This window comes from Dromiciops gliroides, chromosome 4 (genome assembly GCF_019393635.1).
Source record: "Dromiciops gliroides isolate mDroGli1 chromosome 4, mDroGli1.pri, whole genome shotgun sequence".
NCBI classification, from domain to species: Eukaryota; Metazoa; Chordata; class Mammalia; order Microbiotheria; family Microbiotheriidae; genus Dromiciops; species Dromiciops gliroides.
In genome coordinates this window covers 152,886,534-152,905,842 of record NC_057864.1, presented here as the reverse complement: position 1 = coordinate 152,905,842, position 19,309 = coordinate 152,886,534, and the positions used below count along the sequence as shown (strand labels likewise).

General features: G+C 41.8%; 2 protein-coding genes across 2 annotated transcripts in view; both read right to left on the bottom strand.

Annotated features, from left to right (window-relative positions):
- The window catches only part of CD244 (CD244 molecule), a 33,223-nt gene extending 29,728 nt beyond the window's left edge, over positions 1 to 3,495 (bottom strand). Inside the window, exon 1 of the mRNA XM_043963199.1 lies at positions 3,387 to 3,495. Within this exon, the coding sequence (XP_043819134.1) occupies positions 3,387 to 3,441 (55 nt within the window). The 5' untranslated portion in view covers positions 3,442 to 3,495. The remainder of the gene's footprint in view (positions 1 to 3,386) is intronic.
- Positions 3,496 to 7,706: 4,211 nt separating this feature from the next.
- On the bottom strand, positions 7,707 to 18,889 carry LOC122725482 (intelectin-1-like). The gene is given in 8 exon segments (XM_043962606.1): positions 7,707 to 7,859; positions 14,569 to 14,672; positions 15,041 to 15,161; positions 15,269 to 15,427; positions 16,682 to 16,929; positions 18,235 to 18,330; positions 18,771 to 18,834; positions 18,836 to 18,889. Coding segments are annotated over 8 exon segments (999 nt in total).
- Positions 18,890 to 19,309: the final 420 nt, after the last annotated feature.

Sequence of the window (19,309 nt, the reverse complement as noted above, 5' to 3'; positions counted from 1 at the left end):
TACTGGAGTGATTTGCCATCTCCTTTTCCAGTTCACTTTACAGATGAGGAAACTGAGGCCATCTGCTACCCACAAGCATTTTAGTAAGTGATCACTATGCGTTAAGCACTGTGCAAAGAATAGGAACACAAAGAAAGGCAAAAAATGCAAGGAGTTTGTCTTCTTCTTCTTCTTCTTCTTTTGCTGGGCAATGGGGGTTAAGTGACTTGCCCAGGGTCACACAGCTAGTAAGTGTCAAGTGTCTGAGGCTGGATTTGAACTCAGGTCCTCCTGAATCCAGGGCTGGTGCTTTATACACTGCGCCACCTAGCTGCCCCCCGGAATTTGTATTCTAATGTCAGAAACAACATGCAAATAAATAGGTATGTACAAGACATACAGTAGACAGAAGGTAATATCAGAGTTAAAGACTGTCAGCTGGAGGGACCAGTAAAGGCCTCATATGAAAGGTGGCATTTGAACTGAGTCTTAAAGGAAGTCAGGGTTTCTAAGAGGCAGAGACGAGGAAGGAGAGCATTCGAAAGATTAGGCACAGAGATGGGAAATGGATTCGTGTGTGTGAGGAATGGCAGACACGTCAATGCAGCTGAATTGAAGAAGGAAGGTATAAAAGGAAGCCAAGTGTAAGAAGACTAGAAAGGTACAAAGGGTCTACACTGTCAGCTTTAAATGCCAAACAGAGCTGTTTCCATCTCATCCTAGAGGGAAGAGGGAGCCAATGGAGTTTAGCAAGGGAGTGGGGATGACATGGTCAGATTGCACTTTAGATAAGTCATTTTGACAGTTCAGTTGAGGGTAGTTTGAACTGTGAGAAAACTACAGGCAGGGAGAGCAATGAGGATGTTATTGTAATAGTCCAGGTAAGAAGAAATGAGCACCTGATGGATTAAGGTGGCAGTTGAGTGAGTGATGAAAATGGAGAGTAGATGTAAAGATAGAAACAAAATTTGGCAAGATATATGCATACATATATAGATATAGATATAGATGTACACACACAAATACATGTATAGGGAGGGAGAAAGAGAGACAGGGAGGGAGGGGAGAGAGAGAAAGAGGGGGGCAGCTAGGTGGTGCAGTGGATGGAAGACTGGCCCTGGATTCAGGAGGACCTGAGTTCAAATCTGGCCTCAGACACTTGACACTTACTAGCTGTGTGACCCTGGGCAAATCACTTAACCCCAATTGCTTCACCAAAGAGAGAGAGAGAGAATGAGAAAAAGAGAGGGGGAGAAAGAGGGAGAGGAGAGAGATATCAAGAATAACCTAAGGTTGCCAACTCACAGGTGGAATAGATGTAGTATGAATGACAATTTGTAATATTCCATTCTATCCATGTGCCAACCAACTAGTTCTTAGCTTCTAAAGACAATGCCTTTTATCTGGGTCTTCATGCTTCTTAACATCTTTGTATTTATGATACTGTCCCATTCTCTTGGATACTTACTCTCTTCTCCCCTAGCTTCTGTGATATGGCTCTCTCCTCATTCTTCATAGGTGACCATTCCTTCTCAATTTCCCTTTCTGTTACATACACATCTTGTCCCCTTCACACAAGTGTAGCCCTGGGCTTTGTTCTGGGCACTCTCTCTACTTTAAATATACTTTTCCCTTTTATCTCATCAGTTCCCATGTATTCTTATTGTCAGCTCCATATAGGTGATCCCCAAATCTATATACCTACCCCTAAAGTCTTTCTCCCTTGAACTTCCACCCCACACCCAACTCTGTTCTAGGCCTCTCCACTTGGCTATCCCACTGACATCTTAAAATCAACATGTCCAAAACAAACCTTATTATCTTCTTCCCAACCTAAACTTGCCTGTCCTCCAAACCTCCTTATTTCTATTGAGGGTACCACCATTCTTTCAGGGGTACAGGTCTCAATCTGGGCGCCATCCCTGACCTCTCATTTTCACTCGGTACACATATCCCATCACTTACCTAAGCTTACACTATCTACCCCAACAACGTACCTCAAATTGTATCCCTTCCCCTCTATTTGCCCAGTCACTACTCTACTTCAGGCCTTCATTTTCTTTCCCGTTGGATCACTGCAATAGTTTCTTTCTTTCTTTCTTTCTTTCTTTCTTTCTTTCTTTCTTTCTTTCTTTCTTTCTTTCTTTCTTTCTTTGCTGGGAAATGGGGGTTAAGTGACTTGCCCAGGGTCACACAGCTAGTAAGTATTAAGTGTCTGAGGCTGGATTTGAACTCAGGTCCTCCTGAATCCAGGGCTGGTGCTCCATCCACTGTGCCCTAGTTGTTTCTTAATTGTTCAGCCTGGCTCAAGTTTACATCAAATTCAATAGAGCCTAAAAAGAGTTTCCAAAATGATACAAAACACAGGTATGCCTATGTTACCCTCCTGCTCAAAAATCTTTGGTGGCTCCTTGTTGCTTCTAGTATAACAATAATAATAGGTAACATTTATATATATATATATATATATATATATATATATATATATATATATAAATGTTACCTATTATTATTGTTATTATTATTATTATTGTTATTATTATTGTATATATATATATATACACACACACATACATATGCATATATACATACATATATATACACACAAATATATCTATCTCTCTATCTATATTTATATAAGTTACATATGCTTGGGTGGTAAAGTAGATAGATCACCGGATTTGGAGCTTAGAAAACTCTTATTTATGAGTTCAAATCTTTTCACAGATATTTACCAGCTGTGTGGTAACTATCCTGGATGGGTAACAACCCTGTTTGCCTAGGTTTCTCAACTGTAGAATGAGCTGAAGAAGGACATGGCAAACCACTCCAGTATATTTGCCAAGAAAACCTCAAAATCAGGTCATAAAGAGTTGGACATGACTGAAACCACTGAAAAACAACAAACTATGTGCCAGGCACTGTGCTAAGGACATTGAAATTATCGCACTTGATCTTTGAAACAATCCTGTGAAGTAGATACTTCTGTTTTCCTCATTTTAGAATTGAGGAAACTGAAGCAGACAAAGGTTAAATAACTTGCCCCAAGTCACACAGCTATTAAGTGTCTGAGGCCAGATTTTAACTCAGGTCTTATTGATTCCAGACCCACTGCACACAGTCAGGAATGGTCCTCTGTATTTCACAGTCAGGAAAAGTGAGGTCCAGGAAACAGAATCCTGTTTAAGGATTATGTTTAAGACCATTAAGTGAGTTGGTGGCAAGACTGGTGAGCCTGCAACCCCAGCTCCATTCCCACCCTGATGCCCAGTCTACTTGGCAGGGATGTCTCAGAAGCTAGTGCAGTCTATTGATGGGGAGGCTTTCCATTGGTAGTGGCTCTCTACTTCCCATAGGACCCCTCTGCTCCTCAGCATACCTAATCCACCCCTCTGGTAACCCATTACCTTGGTTCTGAAGCATGATAAGGAAGAGAAGGGGAGTGAAAACTTTCCAAAGCATCTCTAGAGAGTAGAGCTCACAGCCAGGGTTCCTCAGTCCCCAGCTAAGACTTGCTTCTCTCAGCTGGCCCCCTCAGTGTGGCTTACACTGTCTTTTGTAGATAACAGGAGGAAGGGGCATGCTGGGTGGGGGAAAGTACAGGCGGTCTGGGAAGTGCAGAACCCTCTTAGAATTAGTCCAGCCACAGTTTCCTCCATGCTGGGGCTAATCTTCTGTGAGTTGTAGTCAGGACTGAGTTGAGAAAACCTCAGCCCCTGAGCTCTGGTCACACACACATATGTTTACAGACTTGAGGCCAGCAAAGGCACAGAGCTCCCTAGTGAGATCAGCTCCTCTGCTCTGAAGGCTTCTCTCTCTCTGTTAGCTTCATCAGGCACAGTTTTGCCAACAAGCATTTTTTAGGTGTTTACTATTTGCTCAGAACTCTGCTAAGAACTGGGGACACAAAGAAGTGCAAAACCAGACACCACCTTCAAGGAGCTTACATTCGGAGGGAGGAGATAGCAAGTAAAACAAAAATAGAAGCCTATGAGGTAATCTTAGAGAAGAAAGCTCTGGGACCTGGAGGAATGGGATGGGGGGAGGGGATACCTGCAAGGCCTCCCACAGGAAGTGTCTTTGACCCTAGTCTTTTTTTTATTATTGGTTTATTTTTTGTTTGTTTGTTTGTTTGTTTTTGGCATGGCAATGAGGGTTAAGTGACTTGCCCAAGGTCACACAGCTAGTTAAGTGTCAAGTGTCTGATGTCATATTTGAACTCAGGTCCTCCTGAATCCAGGGCCAGTGTTCTATCCACTGCGCCACCTAGCTGCTCCTTTGACCCTACTCTTGTAGGAAACCAGGGATTCTGAGAAGCAGAAGGGAGGAAGGAGAGAGCATTCCAGGCTAGGAGGAGGGACAGTGTTCCAGGAAGTGCAGAGGGCCAGCACAGCCAGCTCATGGAGAAGGTGGAGTGGAGGAAGGTTTAAAACAGGAAAGGTAGGAAGGGAACAGGTTTTTAGACGCTATATATGTCACATTAAGGACTTAAAATAAAAACAGCTAGCGTTTACATAACTTATTAAGGTTTGCAAACATATTACATTTGTAGGGGGCAGGGAGCAGACTGTTTTGTGAAGACCCATCCTTGGACCATTATGCATATCTCCACAAAGGTTTGCTGCACCTGCTTCCACATGTGTATGGTGGAGGGACAGATGTGCGCATTCAGAACACTTGCAAGCATTTATCATACTTTTCAGTTGGCTTAATGTAATGAAAAGCCTTTTTAATTGGCTGCCAAATTGGAAGTGAATGTTCATACAAAGAGTATGAACACATAAAATCTATTTTTGTCTCTGCCTCTCTGTCTTTGCCTCTGTCTGTATGTGTCTGTGTCTGTCTGTCTGTCTGTCTGTCTCTCTCTCTCTCTGTCTCTATCTCTCCTTTCAAGTGAGAAGAAAGAAATACTATGGACTTCCAGGTAGGGGAGAGAAGTAGCATTAGCAGAAGTGACTACCTCATCTTCCCACCTCCACAGGCCTCTGTATGGCCATGAATGCCTGGCTACCTCTGTTTCTTCTATGTGTATGTTGTGAATTTCTAATCTTAGGTGAATGAGTAGTAGGGATAGAACAGAATGGATTATGATTCTGTGAGCTTTGAGTGGCCAGAAATATCACCAGAGGTCATCATTTGGCCACAGAGCAAGGGAGAGACAGGTTTGCCTGTGCCAACAGGCAGTTTTTCTCAGTATTTTCATCTAGGCAGGGAAGGGATAGATTACAAATAAAGAATGAGATGTGAATTTTCAGATACAACTACTACATGAAATTGTTTTTACTTGATTACATTTATTTGTCACAAGTGAGGGCTTCTAATTTAAAATAATTGAGGAGGGAGGTAGATGGTTAGTGATAATGATATGGAAAAAAAAAGAAAAGAAAGGAAATATCACAGAAAGAATTTCAGAAGAGGACACCAATGAAACAGGGCAATGTCAGAAGAGCATTGTTAAATTGAATACATACTAGGATCCTGTGATCATGGGGTCAAGACTAGAGAGAAGGCAAAAGGAACCAGAGTTGGACAAATAGATACCTTGAGAGAATAGGGAGTAGTCAGGAAACTAGAAGCTCAAAGTAAGGGTGAAGTGTGGATTTAATTTAAGTAGGACGGTCAAAAGAGAGGAGAATATATTGCAGGAAGGAAATGAAAAAGTTCAGGACTTTGGAGGGAATGCCTTTGTTAGTCATAGTAAGGTCTAAGCATATTAGAAACTTTTGTGACATAAGTCCTAAAATCTCTGAAAGGCATGTTAATTATGAGTATTTGTTGTTCAGTCTTGTCTTACTCTTCTTGACCACACTTGGGGGTTTCTTGGCAAAGATATTTGAGTGGTTTGCCATTTCCTTCTCCAGTTGATTTTATAGATGGGGAAACTGAGGCAAATAGGGTCCAATGACTTGACCAATATCACCTAGCTAGTGTCTGAAGCTACATTTTAACCCTGGTCTTCCTGATTCTAGGTCCATTTCTCTATCCACTGCACCACCCAACTGCCCAACCATGAGTATGACTTTACTCCAAGTGTTAGAGCCATTGAAGAAGGTGTAAGGGTGATCTGAAGACTAACAGTGAGTTCATGGTGGTATAATGAAATCACATGAATTTGAAACAAGAAATGTTATTGGGGAATGGCAGAAGAGGAAAAATGCAATTGAATTCAATAAATATAGCTTAATCATCAACTGTGTGGGCAGTTTTATGATGAAGAAATCAAAGCTATCTATTGCCATATGAAAAAATGCTCTAAATCACTATTGATTAGAGAAATGCAAATTAAAACAACTCTGAGGTACCACCTGACACCTATCAGATTAGCTCATATGACAAAAAAGGAAAATAATAAATGTTGGAGAAGTTGTGGGAAAATTGGAACACTAATGCATTGTTGGTGGGGCTGTGAACTGATCCAACCATTCTGGAGAGAAGTTTGAAACTATGCCCAAAGGGCTATAAAGCTGTGCATACTCTTTGACTGAGCAATACCACTATTAGGTCTTTTTCCCAGGGAGATCATGGAAAAAGGAAAAGGACCCACATATACAAAAATATTTATAGCTGCTCTTTTTGTGATGGCAAGGAATTGGAAATTGAGGGGTTGCCCAACAATTGTGGAATGACTGAACAAGTTGTGGTATATGAATGTAATGGAATACTATTGTGCTATAAGAAATGATGAGCAGGCAGATTTAAGAGAAACCTGGAAGGACTTACATGAACTGATGCTGAGTGAGATGAGCAGAACCAGGACAACATTGTACACAGTATCAACAACATTATATGTTGATCAACTGTGATAGACTTGATTCTTCTCAGCAATGCAATAGTCCAAGATAGTTCCAAAGGACTCATGATGGAAAATGCTCTCCAAATCCAGAAAAAAAAACTGTGAAATCTAGATGCAGATCGAACCATACTATTTCTATTGTTTTTGTTATTGTTGTTTTTCTTTTTTCAGGTTTTTCCTTTTTGCTGTGATTCTTCTCTCATAGCATGATTAATGCAGACATATGTTTAATGTGGTTATACATATATAACCTATATTAGATTACTTGCTGTCTTGGGAAGGGGGGAAGGAAGGGGAAGGAGAGAGAAAAATTTGAAACTAGAAATCTTATAAGCACAAATGTTGAAAACTATCTCTAAATATAACTGGAAAATAATAAAATATTTATATGGAAAAAATCATCAACTATGTGCAAGATATTGGACTAAACTCTGGGGATACAAAGAGAGAAATGAAACTAGTCCCTAGCCTCAAAGAATGGACTGGGAACAGATACATTAATGGAAGGAACACAGAGATTTAGAGCCAGAAGTAACCTCAAAGGCTATAGAAGCCCATTACAATTGAGTCTGACGACAGTTTGGCAGCTGTATCTGTTTCTCCAGCCTTTGGCACAGTGTCTGGCATATAGTCAGTGCTTAATAGATGCTTCAACTCTACAGCCAGGGTCTTAGGATCATAGTGTCATAGGTCTAGAGCTAGAGGGGACCTCAGAGCATATCTAAGCCAATTCTCTCACTGAACAGATAAGGAAAAGAAGGCCCAGAAGACCTAAGAGACTTGTACAAGGTCACACTGGCACCAAGAATCATGATTTAATGGGATTTATTATTCTCTCCAAATGCTAAGGAACCATCTCATGTTGATTCTCAGCAGGAAAGGAGGTTACCCATTCTTGAATCTGCAAAGATCTAGTTTCCAAATGGCACAATGGTCATCTGTAGAACAGGAGCACAGCAGCCTCTGTTATCTCCCAACTGTTGCTATAACCAGTATGAGTTCCATAGCCACTCCAGTCAAAGGAAGAGAAATCCCCACACTGCCTGGGAGCCCCTTCTGGAAAGAATCCTCCTCCACCAATGCAGTGCTGCAAAGGAGAAAGATGACAATGAAAGAACCATAGGATCACCATATGGAGTGAGAGAAGGAAATGTATGGAATCCCTCATTCTCAGCAATATATATGGAACTTACAAATTGATAATCATTTCTCAGGATGCTGGCTGTCCCCATGCCTATAGTGTCTACCCTCTCCTCCTTAATTATATATAATGATTACTCTCAAGACCTACTTCAAAAGCTCCCACCTATGGGAAGCCTTCCCCAACAAGCCAGGCCTTGGAGATCCTTTCAGCTAGTGTGAGTTACACATCCACCTACTCCCAGACACAGGAGAAAACCCTTGGATTCTTCATTTGAATTCTGGCTCTCTTCCTTATTGTCTGTGTGACCTTTCTCAAGTCAATTTCTCCTCTCTGGGACTCATTTTACTCCTCTGTAGAATGACTTGTACTAGACATTCTGCTTGGTTTTTAAGTTCAGAATAAAAAGGAAAACTAATTTTAAGAAAAAAGAATGAGTACATTGGACTAGGTAACTTCAAAAGTCATTGCAAGTTCTAAATAAGTGAACTAAAAATTATCATGAGCTCCCTTTCATTGTTACTATCTCCTCACATAGATTATAATCTCTTTGTAAACAAGAGCAATCTTTTCTTTCTATAACCTAGTCTCTTGCACATAGGCAACAGCAGAACAGCGAACAAAAGGCTGGCCTTGGGATTACAGGTTCATGTCCTGCTACTGACACATACTAGACGTATTACCATGATCACATGGTTTATCTTTCTAGTATTCCTAGGCAGTACTCTCAGAGTATAAACCACAGACAATTATCTGAATCAGTGGAGGGTGTTTTCATGCCAGGAATTCCCATGCAGATGAAATCAAAGGTTGGACATTAAATATAAAAGACTTTGCACAGAACTGATACTAAGTGGATACCAGTGGTTAACGATTTCCCATGAAGCTTCATTTCTATCATCTGCCAAGTTTTCTTTTTTTTTCTTTTTTCTTTCTTTCTTTTTTTTGTTTTTTGTTTTTTTGGCAGGGCAATGAGGGTTAAGTGACTTGCTCAGGGTTACACAGCTAGTGTCAAGTGTCTGAGGCCGGATTTGAACTCAGGTCCTTCTGACTCTAGGGTGGTTGCTCTATCCACTGCACCACCTAGCTGCCCCCATCTGCCAAGTTTTAAAGAAAACATGGGCTTAGAAGTATACAATCTTCATATCTGATGCATTTGAAGGGAAAATGGCTCCTAAAAAGACTAATTTCATTAATAGCTTTCACCCTGTGCCTAGTCACCTTGAGATCACACATATGTATACTCTCTCCTTCTGGGATGCCCCCAAACCCAGAGCAATGGGTAGTTTGCAGATGCCCAGAAAGCTACATTGCCAAGTCAGAAGTTATGGTTCTCGACTAGGATTCAGTGTGACCAAAGTCTATGCCCCAGTGTTAGAGCCACTGTGAAATATGGAAAGGGACCTGGCATCCCTAGGAAGCTCTTCCCTCCTTCCAAACTGAGGTATAGGTAATAACCGGATGGATTGTCTCTTGAGATTTTGGCATCTTATTATCACTCTAATCGAGAAATGGAAAAGCACTGTGTGAAGGAGAAGCTAGAAGACATGGCATTGGATGGATGAATAGATCTGTCAAGATAGAAGGTCTACATTCTCAGAAGGAAAAGGTTAGGGAGAAGCCCCAAGGAAACATAAAATATTGGAATTGTAAGGGAGCATAAAGGTCCCTTAATCTTAGTTCCCACTTACTGTAGAAAACACATTCATAATCTTCCTGATAAGTGGTACATCTGATGATGTATTTTGAGTGATGAGTACTCCCCTTTAAATGAGGGAGCCCACTGTAAAGTAAGGTACTGTCCCTTTTGGAAATGGGCATTTTGTTAGTCTAAAAGGCCAGAAAATGAACATTCATGTGAGAAAATCAGGAGAGAAGAAGTGGGGGTTGAGGGGTACTTCCTATATAACTAATGAGAGGACCTATTGAAAGACAACTAAAGAGCAAGAGCACAGACTGATACAAGAGAGCTACAATGCAGTGTTTCTCAGCAGCTAATCTGAATATGGCTTCTTTCAGGACTTTGGTTTTTATTTCTGGAAAATGACAACAAAGGGCTGTTTGGAATGATTGAAAAATTAATATTTGTCTCAAGCCTGAGAGAAATGTGAATTATGACTTTTTTAATCTTCCTTGATTGACACCAGGAAGCACATTGCTTTGAAGCAGATGTACAGACAATGAAAAGCCTGAATAAATGCTAACTTTAAAGAGAATACTCACACAGAAGAAAGGAGCTCAGAAGCAAGAGTAAGTGGGGAAGAGACTAAGACAAAGAAAAATATAACCAAGCTGACAGCTGAAAAAAAAATAACTTAGAGCCAACAAACACTGCAGATGTAAGGATGGACTGGAGTAGGTTGGATGGGGAAGGCATTCATTGCTTCTGGAAACTGACTGGAGAAAAGCTCTGATACTGAGAGATGGTTGGAGGAAAAGAGAATCTATTCTGGTTGGTAATGATCTATCTGGGGCTCCCTGCCTTGTCCTTTAGCACACACAATTTGAGAGAATGGAAACCTTTTAGACAGTGTCTCAATGAAATTATCCTCTACTGTCTTTTCTGGCTGGAGAGGGTATCATTAGCCCAGAAAGCATTCTTGCATAGCTCTATAGACCCCAGGCTTAAGGGAATTGTTTGTCACAAAAAGAGCTGAAATCCCGCTATTTCACTAAAAGTGCTTCACAGTCTTCCCACAAGTCAACAGTAATATAGAAGGGATTTCATGAAGCAGGACAGTGGAGAGGCCCAAAAGAGAAATGGTCCCACCTAGCAGGTGACTGAGGGAGCAAGATGTTCCCTAAAGAGACCAAGGGCATCAAAACCTGAAGCCCAGAACTATGAGTTCTCCCAGGCATGTGGATATGATTTCCCTACTTAGCTCTCATTGCTAGATTTCTGAAGTTTGCATTCACTTTCTTTCTCATTACTGCCTGCCCCCTTTCCCAAACACATTGTATATATTGGTAGATGACTGTGACTCAGGTTTAAGGGTATACTATAATTTTTGTATAGTCCTTGATTTTTCCTTCTGTTGAATAAATGTTACCAGATGATTATTCTTTCTTTTGCCTTCTTATTTAGGAAATATTTAAAGTTTGAATCAAAGGTGTCTTTGTGACTTGGAAAGCACTCTGGTGGAGGCAGGAGAGTTATAGTGGAGAATAGAAGAGTGTATTCCCCTATACCAGTCTTACCTCTAGAACCCTGATAATGAGTTACATCAATATGCCAGGTCTAGTTGGCCCCTTTTTCTGGGGTACCCCTCCAGACTTGCACCCATGAGAGTAGGTTGTCATGAATGACAGCTGAGAGACAGACAGATACAGAAAGAGACATAGAGAAAGGGGAAGAGATAGGGTGGTGGGGGGGGGGGAGAGAGAGAGAGAAACAGAGACAGAGAGACAAAGAGAGAAGTGGAAGAGAGACAGAGAGAGAAGAGGAAGAGAGAGAGGAGGGAAGGAGGCAGAAGAGAGAGAGTATACAACAAAAGAGAGAGAGGACAGAAGACAGGAGGGAGAAGAGAGAAGTAATAAGGGGAGAGGAAGTGAGGAGAGAGAGAGAGAGAGAGAGAGAGAGAGAGAGAGAGAGAGAGAGAGAGAGAGAGAGAGAGAAGAGAAGAGAAGAGAGGAAGGGAGCAAGGGAAGGGGCAGGGATATGGGTACCATGCCAGCCAGCACCATGATTGGGCAACACTAGAAAGTCTTGACTTCCTTTAAGCTAAAATACCTCCCTATGCTTTCTATCCACTGGACCTAGTTCAGCTTCCAGAGGAAACACAAATTAATCCAGGTCCTCTTCCATAAGATAGAACTTCAAATATTTCAAGATGACTATCAGTTACCTCCCAGTCTTTTCTATCAACCTTCCCTTCCATTGTTCCTTATATGAGTTTCCTTGTCTATGAAATAAAGGTACCTGAATAAGTGTCTCTGAGGGCCCTTCATTCCAGGATCCTGGGATTTCCTGATCCCACAGCATCCTAATTAACCTGTCCTGGACAGGTTTGGATTTGCCTTTATTCTTTTTTTTTTTTTTTGGTGAGGCAATTGGGGTTAAGTGACTTGCCTAGGGTCACACAGCTAGTTAAATGTTAAGTGTCTGAGGCCAGATTTGAACTCAGGTCCTCCTGACTCCAGGGCCTGTGCTCTATCCACTGCGCCACCTAGCTGCCCCTGGATTTGCCTTTATTCTTAAAATGAGGCTCATGAAATGGAACATGATGTTCCCACTGTGGTCAGACAAGGGGAGTGTAGCCTCTCCATCTAGTAATATGCACTGAAATGGCCCTTTTCGGGGCTATGTAATACTGCTGGTTAATAAATGGCCTTTCCATTGAACTAGATGCTCTCTAAGAATTCTAAAAAAACAAAACAAAACAAAACAAAAAACAGGAAAGAAAGGAGAGGGAAGGGAAGGAATAGACATTACTATAGCATCTACTGTGTGCCAGGCACTGTCATAAGTGCTTTATGTTGGAGATAGCAGGATGGCCCATTGGAAAGAGTAATGACATGAAGTGAGAGGACCCAAGGTCAAATTATGCCTCTGCCACTGGTGACCTGTATCACTTAACTTCTCAGCCCCTCACTCTCATCATGTGTAAAATGAGAGGTTTGCACTAGATGACCTCTGAGTCCTATGATCCTAAATCCCTTTCTAGCCCCAAGCCTCACTGCAGTGTGGCAAAAAAGAACAAGTCTCCATGACAGGTTAATTCACTCCTCCACATTTACTGAACCATGTGGATTGCTACAATCTCTACATTTAAACCAATTGACCCGAACTATAGAAGATCAACTAATAGCTGGCTAACTGCCCCAGGGTTTACATACTTCAGCTACTATTCATACCATCTAACATAGATAAAGCACATACTGTGGTAAAAATTATTTGTGGTAAAAAATTATTGGAGTTTTAGCTTACTCATTTGGGAGGGGCCACACCTGGCCCACCCTGAAGTTATATATGTTAATGAGGTCAGAAGGAGAACTCTCGGGGGCGGCTAGGTGGCGCAGTGGATAAAGCACCGTCCCTAGATTCAGGAGTTCCTGAGTTCAAATCCAGCCTCAGACACTTGACACTTACTAGCTGTGTGACCCTGGGCAAGTCACTTAACCCCATTGCCCCGTTTAAAAAAAAAAAAAGGAGAACTCTCCATAGGCAGTTTTGAAGGACCTCCCCTTTTGGGGGAGGGAGATTGAAAGCTCTCTGAGGGGAGGCAAAGAGGCACTTGAAGAACACTCGAGCTCGGCAGCACTCTTTCTCTCTCTTCTCGGTTTCCTGGTGATGTGAGAAAGCTAGCAGACTTTCCAGGTTTTGGTGAGTGAACACAGAAAACCCTGCATTCCTTTGAATTAGCTCAATTGGAAATAATCTGGGGATTGTATAGATTTTAGGTTAGAGTTAAGAGGATTTATCTGTATTTCTTTTTCCCCTATTTCCTTATCTTTGATTTTTTATTAATTTCACCTTTGTTGTTTAATTAATTCCCAAGTAATAAAATCTGATCCTTTTGTGGAAAAGAAGCTGTAAGGCTCCTTTCTTATTGGCCTGGGAGAAATATCTAAAAGGGCAGTTCAGAGGGGAGGGAGCTTTGAACCTAAAGGTCCCTCATATTTCCAGGACCCCAATATTTCGGCGAGTCACCCAATTAATGCTCTGTATATTAAATTTCGGCCCTCAGAATACTATGTGACAGGCATTGGGTCAGGAACCTTACAATTATCTCATTTGATTCTTTTAACAACACTTAGAGGTAGGAACTATCATTATCCCCATTTTACAGAGGAGGAAACTGAGACAGAGGTTAAGTGACTTGTCCAGTGGTACACAGCTAGTTTCTGAGGCTGTGCTTGAACTCAGGTGTAGCATGACTCAAGTTGAAGCATTCTATCCACCACACCACCCAGAAGACTTACTTCCTGAGTAAGTAGACTCTGTCTACCTTTTCCAACATGACCTGTAGCTCTTCTTCTGACATTCAGCCACTTCCTCTGCCCAACACTAGGAGATTTATTCCCTAAATGTACTAAGCATCTGCAGCCTGGAAGGGGAAGGCATGTTGAAAGAAAGGAGCCAGCAATAATCCAAGGGAGGCTGTGAGGTACCATATTAGCTAGAGTTCTGGACATGGAGTCAGTAAGTCCTGAGTGTGAATTCTGCTTGGTCACTTCCTAGCTCTACTATTCTATGCAAGTCGATGCAACCCCCTCCATCTTAGTTCCCTCATCAGTAAAGTGGGAATACCACCTACTACTTAGGGTCATTGTGAAAGTCAAGTAAGACAATATGTATAAAGCATTTTGCAAATCTTAAAACACTATAAAAACACTAGCTTTTATTATTGTTGCTCTAATTAGTCCCATTGGCTCAGGCCTTTCTGTTTTTCTCTATCTCTCTGTCTATCTCTCTGTCTTTTTCTCTGTCTCTGTCTTTCTTTCCAATTCTCTCTGTATCTCTATGTGTCCATCTCTCTGTCAATCTCTCTTTGTTGCTCTCTTTCTCTCTGTCTCTCCATCTCTGTATCTGTCTCTCTCCCTTCAATGGACTGAAAAGAGCTAGAGTTGTTGTGAGCCTCTAATTTGGCACCACTAGGCTCAGAGCTTCCTGAATTGCTTCTCTCCAAACCCTCTGATGGGTCCTGGGACTCACATGTTCAGTGTTACATCCAGTGACTCTCATTCCAGGACACAGGGCATTGGCTGCTCCTTCATAATTATATACCCGGAACTGGACAAAGCCTCCAACAAATTCCTCTGGTAAGACACAAAAGTATTGGCTGATCATTGTGCAAGGGAAAACTTTAGAAATTAACTTTGAAGGGGCAGCCTTGGAGTTCACTGAATGATGTACCTTAGAACTCAGACCATGACTTGACACTCTAATAATTTAGATCAAGCCCATCTGGGAACAGGGACTGAAGCTTTACAACCACAGACAAAATACATCAAGACAAGTTGAAGACATCACCAGAGACTTTACCCAAGCCCAGGGCCTCAGGGAAGTCCCCTTGCTTGACCGAGGAATGTAGGAAAACTACGGTGTTCCTTTTATGGGCCTGTCACCAGTACAGTGCAAAGCTCAGAGGGATGAGGATAACAGAGTTCATATATCAATCACTCACTCTGGCCAAGTGGAGAGTAATACTGGGCAGTTTTTTCTGCATCACCAAAGTCATAGATGACAGGTACAGCTGGGCCATTGTCATTCCAACACTTGCCAATCCCGTATTTCACTGGGTACCTCTTCAGGAGACAGAAAGTGACACCATGAGGACAGGTGTTTGGGGGTCTGGTTGAACCCACTTCTCAGGGATGCCCACCATCCACCCAGCCCGGGGAACCCAGTTTACCTGATAGAGGCCAAACAGGTTCCCTCCCAGACTCTTGAAGAAGCTACTGTTAGTACGATATCTCAGTAGGGACCTATTCCTCCATTGCTCCAGGGGAGACATGTTGGGCACATGCCAGATGGCCAGGTCCTTGGCCTGGATGTCATAGTAACCTGGGTTCTGGAGGACAACAGGAACCTTAGTTCAATATTGTCATGAGTAAAATTCAACAAAGGTAGTCTGAGGCACATTCTCTCAGAGCAAGGTAACATTTCATTATTCGTAGGGAAGCTACCTGCCCTGAATGGGTCAATGGATTTGCCTCAACTCGACAAAGAATAAAAATTTTAAAAAGATAATGCATTTTTATAAGGTTAAAATAAAGAACAGAAAAGAGCTGGTGACATCATGTGTTTGAGGACAACATGATTGGTTACTTAGCTGAGGCATGGGGGATAGTATGATTGGTTCAATTCTGGGAGTGTGGGGATAACAACAACCCCCCTCCTTTCCTGCGGGGACTAAGAAGAGTTCATTGTTTGAGTTGACCTGCAAGGATAAAAGATAGTGGGACAGACTTCTCTGGAAAGCAAACCAGACTTCCTTGAAGGATAGCTTGGTGGTGTAAAGATTCTAGACCAGACTCCTTGGGTATCCACCCTCATCCCCCAAAGGCAGCAGAATTCCTTGAGGCAACAATAGAACAGTGATTAGCAGAAGGACTGGATGTCTTAACCTAATTCGTAACAGACCAGCTGAATTTCTGCACTAAGTTCAGAGACAGAACTGTGACTTTAGGCAGCTAATGGACAAAAATCAATGAACTGCATTTAGAATCAATAAAAATGTTACAGAATCAATTCTATCTTCTCAATGGTCTTCTCAGGAGGTTACATTAAGACTGGACTGAAGAAAAGTCCCTTCTTTGTTAGACTGTGAGCTTTGGGGTCCCACTGATCACATGTGTGACAAAGCTTACAAAACGGAGTCACAGAATTTGAGAGATAGAAGAGACCTCTTATCTAACCCATGCACAGAAGATTACCTTCTATAACATCCCTAACAAGAGGTTGTCTAGCTTAATGATCTTCAATGAAAGGGAATCCACCACCTCTCAAGGCAAACCATTTCATGTTTAAACAATTCTAATTTTTAGGAAGCATTTTTTCTGACATCAAACTTAAATGAACCACTATTTACTTATCACCTGCTTTTCTTGCTTCTAGATGCTCTGGTCAAATCAAAGACATCTAATTACTCCTCCACAAAAATAATTACCTTGGTCCCAGCAGACAGCACTCCTTCCATAAATAATCAAAGACCAAAAACCCCAAGGAGTGAGAATTCAGGATTCATCTGGAAGTAACTCATTAAAACAAGAGGCATTTGGCATTCAGACTGAGAGGGTCTAGCAGGCATGCTGAGCATACATACCTTGTAGTCATCACTGGTAGCAGCTTCTGCAGATCCAAAGGTGGCATAATTGGCCCAGTTCCCATCACCTTCAGGGTAGTCTTTCCAGTTACCCTGCTGGCTGGACCAGCGATCCCCCTGGGTGCACCTCCCTGCCAAGTGATTCTCATGCACACTGGCCACCAGGGTCCAGCCACCTCCTCCAGACCACATGTCACAAAAGGTCTGGTAGATGTTTCCATTCTCAGTCTGGAGGAAGTACAGGCCATCTGCAGAGGACAAAGCCACACAGATTCACTCACAGTGACATGACAGCACATGAGTAATCTTGGGGACAGGAAAAGGCCTAAAAACCAGGATTCCAAGGACTTCCAGGATTCACCCAGACTTGGCCTTGAGACATTTTTTTTACTGGAGAAAGTCTACTTTCCCTGAATCTGGGAGAATGATTCTGAGCTGAGGCTGATGCAAGGCCTGGAAACAAGAATTCCATCTGGAAATCTGTTGTTTGTGATTGTTTTCTACGCCTTCATAACTTCTATTTATATAGTATTCATGAGTTTACTAATAGTTTTCTTAAACACTACTCAGCAAGATGGATAGTACATGTATTGCTATTCTCATGTTACAGATTTTGAACCTGAGGCTTAGATAAATTGTTACTTACTATAGTCATACAGCTGATTAAGTGTCAGAACAAACTCTGAACTGACATTAATTAGCTCTAAGTCTAGCATTTCTTCCACTATGTCACACATGCTTTCTCTTGCCCATTCCTATAGAAGTCAGCAAGGAATGGACTGAATAATATTAGTGATTTGCAGGCCTGAACTAGCACTGAGATCTTGTTGCTGTGAAGTTCAGGATCACAGAGATTTTAATACTAGCCCTGAGGTACAGACACCCCTGACTTCCCAAGCTTCTCTCCCATTTGGGGTCACTGATCCTGAAGCCTCTGTTCTCTAAGCTTGCTTCAAAGGTCCCTAACCTGAGAGGCTCCAACCTGGATTAATGCACAGGAAGTGGACCCCAGGACAAAATAGAAATGGTGTTCCTCAGTTCTCTCTCATTTTATGGCTCTAGAGCAGCCAAGGAACAGCTAGGTTGTGTAGTGGACAGAGTGCTGATCTTGGAATCAGGAGACTCATCTTACTCAGTTCAAATCTGGTCTCAGACACTTATTGGCTATGTGACCCTGGACAAGTCACTGAACCTATTTGCCTCAGTTTCTTCATCTGTAAAGTTAGCTAGGGAAGAAAATGGAAAACCACTACAGTATCTTGGCCAAGAAAAAATAAGTCAATAATTATAACAACAAGAGCAGTCAATGAAGAGAAGACAAAGGAGTTAAGACTGTAGAAGGAAATAAAATAGGAAAAGTTTGAGGATAAATAAGATTTTTATAAGCTTCTGGACTTTTTGGCTTAAGTCAGCTGAAGTTCCACTATGGCTTTATTCTCCTGGGAAAACATTTGCTTTCCAAAATTGGACTGAGATGGGCTGAAATGTGATTCAGATTGCACTGTTGAGAACCCCAGTCACCCAAGGACCATCCTGACCCTTTCTTCACTTACCATCTGACTCTGGGCAGCTCTCTTTGATTTCCTTGCAGCTTCGAGGGACAGATTCAGGGGAAGAAGCACAGGCCTTTTGTAGGGTCAGAGAGAGACCTGAGTTGCAAAAACATACAGAGAATGCTTTCAGGTGCTGTTTTTTTGCAAGCTCCCACCACAGAGCAGAGGGTCCTGGTTTCATTTGTCTGTCTGGAAAAGATCAGGGATCATATCCAATTCTAACTTCCTTAGTAAAGCATCCAGCCCTATGTAGCCTTAATAAATATGAGGTACTGAGAAAAGCCTTAATTCCTCCCCTAGGATATAGTTCACACTCAACCATCTGCATGCCTTTGGGACAGTACCCAAACTTCCTCCCTCTTCAAAACTTATCCCAGTACTGAGAAATCACCTATCTCAAATCTGAGATCGGATATGGGGACCAGATATAGGGCCCAGCACCCTAAAGCCAATACCCCTTCCTTGTCTCTCTAATGCTTTCCACAAATACACCATGGTATGAAGAGGACAGTGTACTAAGAGGAAATCTGACTTACCAGCACTACCTCCTTTGGTCACCAACATCAGAAATAGCAATGCAGAAAGACAGATCATTATCTTTATAAAGGCAAATATTTGTCACTGAAAAGAGAGACCAGAGACCATTATCTCCCATTTCCCACACTACTTCCTTAGTCACTGGCCTCAGGCTAACAAGTCCTGAGTAAGTGAGAGCCTTGGCCTCCTATACTGGTCCATACTATAGGTGGGGTGGTAAATGTTTAACAACCAGCTCTCAGGGAATAAATAATTATACACATATGTGTGTGTATGTCTGTGTGTACAATACACATATGGTAAAGTATGTCTGGCATATAATATAATGCCATATTCTATGTGCCTGACACACTTTTAAGTTTTATCTTCATTATTCACATTTTCTCCATCACTTTCTTAAATCTAAGCCATTAACAAAACAATAAATCAACCCCTGACTTATAGTGTTTCTAGATTTCCAAGGTATAAATGCACAGACTGAGCATTTAACTACTGGAAGCTAGTGTAAGTGGCTCCAACTTATCCCTGTCTAGATCCT